Source organism: Momordica charantia, assembly GCF_013281855.1.
Source record: "Momordica charantia cultivar OHB3-1 chromosome 10 unlocalized genomic scaffold, Mcharantia_2.0 BLBB01000010.1, whole genome shotgun sequence".
Lineage (NCBI taxonomy): Eukaryota > Viridiplantae > Streptophyta > Magnoliopsida > Cucurbitales > Cucurbitaceae > Momordica > Momordica charantia.
In genome coordinates this window covers 4383462-4385595 of record NW_028275158.1, presented here as the reverse complement: position 1 = coordinate 4385595, position 2134 = coordinate 4383462, and the positions used below count along the sequence as shown (strand labels likewise).

At 39.7% G+C, this 2134-nt stretch overlaps 1 protein-coding gene across 1 annotated transcript; it reads right to left on the bottom strand.

The window, feature by feature from the left end:
• Nucleotides 1–369: 369 nt before the first annotated feature.
• Nucleotides 370–1738, bottom strand: LOC111008177 (homeobox-leucine zipper protein HAT22). The gene is made up of 3 exons (XM_022280780.2): nucleotides 1168–1738; nucleotides 995–1074; nucleotides 370–914 (listed from the first exon to the last, which is right to left on the bottom strand). Exons 1-3 carry the CDS (start codon nucleotides 1600–1602, stop codon nucleotides 635–637), a joined length of 795 nt encoding a protein of 264 aa, XP_022136472.1. The 5' UTR covers nucleotides 1603–1738; the 3' UTR covers nucleotides 370–634.
• Nucleotides 1739–2134: the final 396 nt, after the last annotated feature.

Here is a 2134-nt window from a genome sequence, read left to right as displayed (position 1 = left end):
TTGGTTCCAATCGAACTCGAACCAAAATATCCTTTTAAGAAACAAAATGAGTGAGAATGACGACATTATAATCAAAGAAAGTAAAGTTTATTCCATGATATTAAAAACTAAAGGGAGATAGATAAATTAAAAATTGTATTGACCAATGAGGGCAAAACGCACTACAAAATAGCAAAAGTCATATCAATGTCATCCCTTGCGTAACACGTAGGCAGCCAATGGGCTTGATAGAAAGCCTTACACCAACACCACCCAATAATTTTCCAATCCAACACACCATCCACATTGCGTCACATCAAAAAATTTACACCCCAAAAATTCCATAAAACCAAATTTCTTCTCTACAAATCTCATCATCATCATACTCTCTTAAAATAATATACGTACCCATCAATTTCTTCATTTCTAGATAGAATTTTAAACCTTTACACATATCTCATCATCCCCAAAAAAAAAGAACTGATAATTTGATCTTCAGTGATCAATAGAAATTTTCTACATGTTAATTACACTAAATTTCTCTAATTTCTACTCTACCTACGGCCTTTTGAAGAAGAAGAAAAAAAAAACTATATATTCTTGTAGTTTTTATGTGGGTGTATTTGTCTAGCTTGTATTGGCCTAGACTATTAATCTAACAAGCCGCGGAAGGATTAGAGAAGGGGTTGTAAAAGTGAGGCTTGGGAGCCATAGAAAATTTGGCTTTGGAAGCCCCGTCGCGAGCGCCACCGACCCTTTCGCACGACGGGCACATCGTCAACGTCGCCGCGGGCATGTGCATGTAAAGAGGCTGGGCGAGCTTTAGCGCCTTGAGTTCTTGAAGCTCCTTTTGCAGTCTTCTATTTTCATCCGTCAGTGTCTCGCAGCACTTCTTCAAGAATTCACAATCTACTTCCGTTTGTTTCAATTTCGTTCTAAAAAGAAATCAAGACCAATTTTAGAATAACATCTTGCTTTGATACCATATCAAATTATCTATTTATTTTTTACTCACCGGGCTCTCCTGTTTTGAAACCATACTTCGACTTGTCGTGGCCGCAGATTTAGCTGTCTGGCCAAGGCTTGTTTTTGTTTCTACATTAAACAGTACAAAGTAATCGATTAGAATTTCTAAAATCATATGAATAAAAGGTTGGAATTTGCGAGAGAGCTGAGAGAGAGAGTTACAGGGTTGAGAGTGCTGTTTTGTTTGAAGCTTTCTTCCAAGAGAGCGGATTGTTCTCTAGAGAGCCTAAGTTTCTTCCTAGTATTGGAACCATCTTCATCTTCATCGCTGATTCTCGATGAAACTCTCTCCAAGTCAACTTCTTCACTGCTAAGATCCCTCTCCCTCTTGACCCTACGGCCGCCGCCGCCGCCGGAGAAGGAAGAAACAGCGCTGCTATGAGGGGAAGCTTGGCGATACAAATGATGATCGTCAATCTTCCGGTAAGCACTCTCGCCGGAGAACCCCAAAGTCAAACATGGGTCAAAATCAAGGGAGCTGGAGCAAGGTGCTGGCTTTTTGATGAGGTTGTGTTGATCAGGCGCTGGCTTGGGAGAGGCCTCGGAGAGCCCCAACCCCAAGACCAAGCCGGTGGGAGAAAGATCATCAAAACCCATATGGGGCGAGAGGAAAATTGTGGATGGGGAGTGGAAAAAGAGGAACTTGTGAAGAATATGAAAACCAAAATGAGGGGTTTAAGAAGAGAAGAAGAGAGAGAGATATGGGTGTGGGTGTGGGTGTGGGTGGGTGGGTATAAGAAAAGAATTGAGAAGACAATCGAATCTTAGCATTGGAAAAAAAGAAATTATCAAATTAAAGTCCCCTCCATCTCTATACATAGGTTGACCTTCTAACCCCACTTACCCTTTTTTTTTCTTTAATTTATTTTTATATCAGTTTGTCCGGACCAATTTGTAAACATCTCGACTAATTACTAATTATGAAGAAATTCGTAGGATATTAAATCTTAGGTAAGTGGTGATCACCGTGATCTGAATTCATTTCTTCTAAAACTTTTGTTATTTACCTTGACTCTTATTGACCACGGGATCAGAAACCCACTTTCCTAATTTCCTATTATCTCATATTATTGAGAAGAGAAATCCACCTAACAAAAGAAAATCCCCACAACTTTCCCTTTCCTTCCAG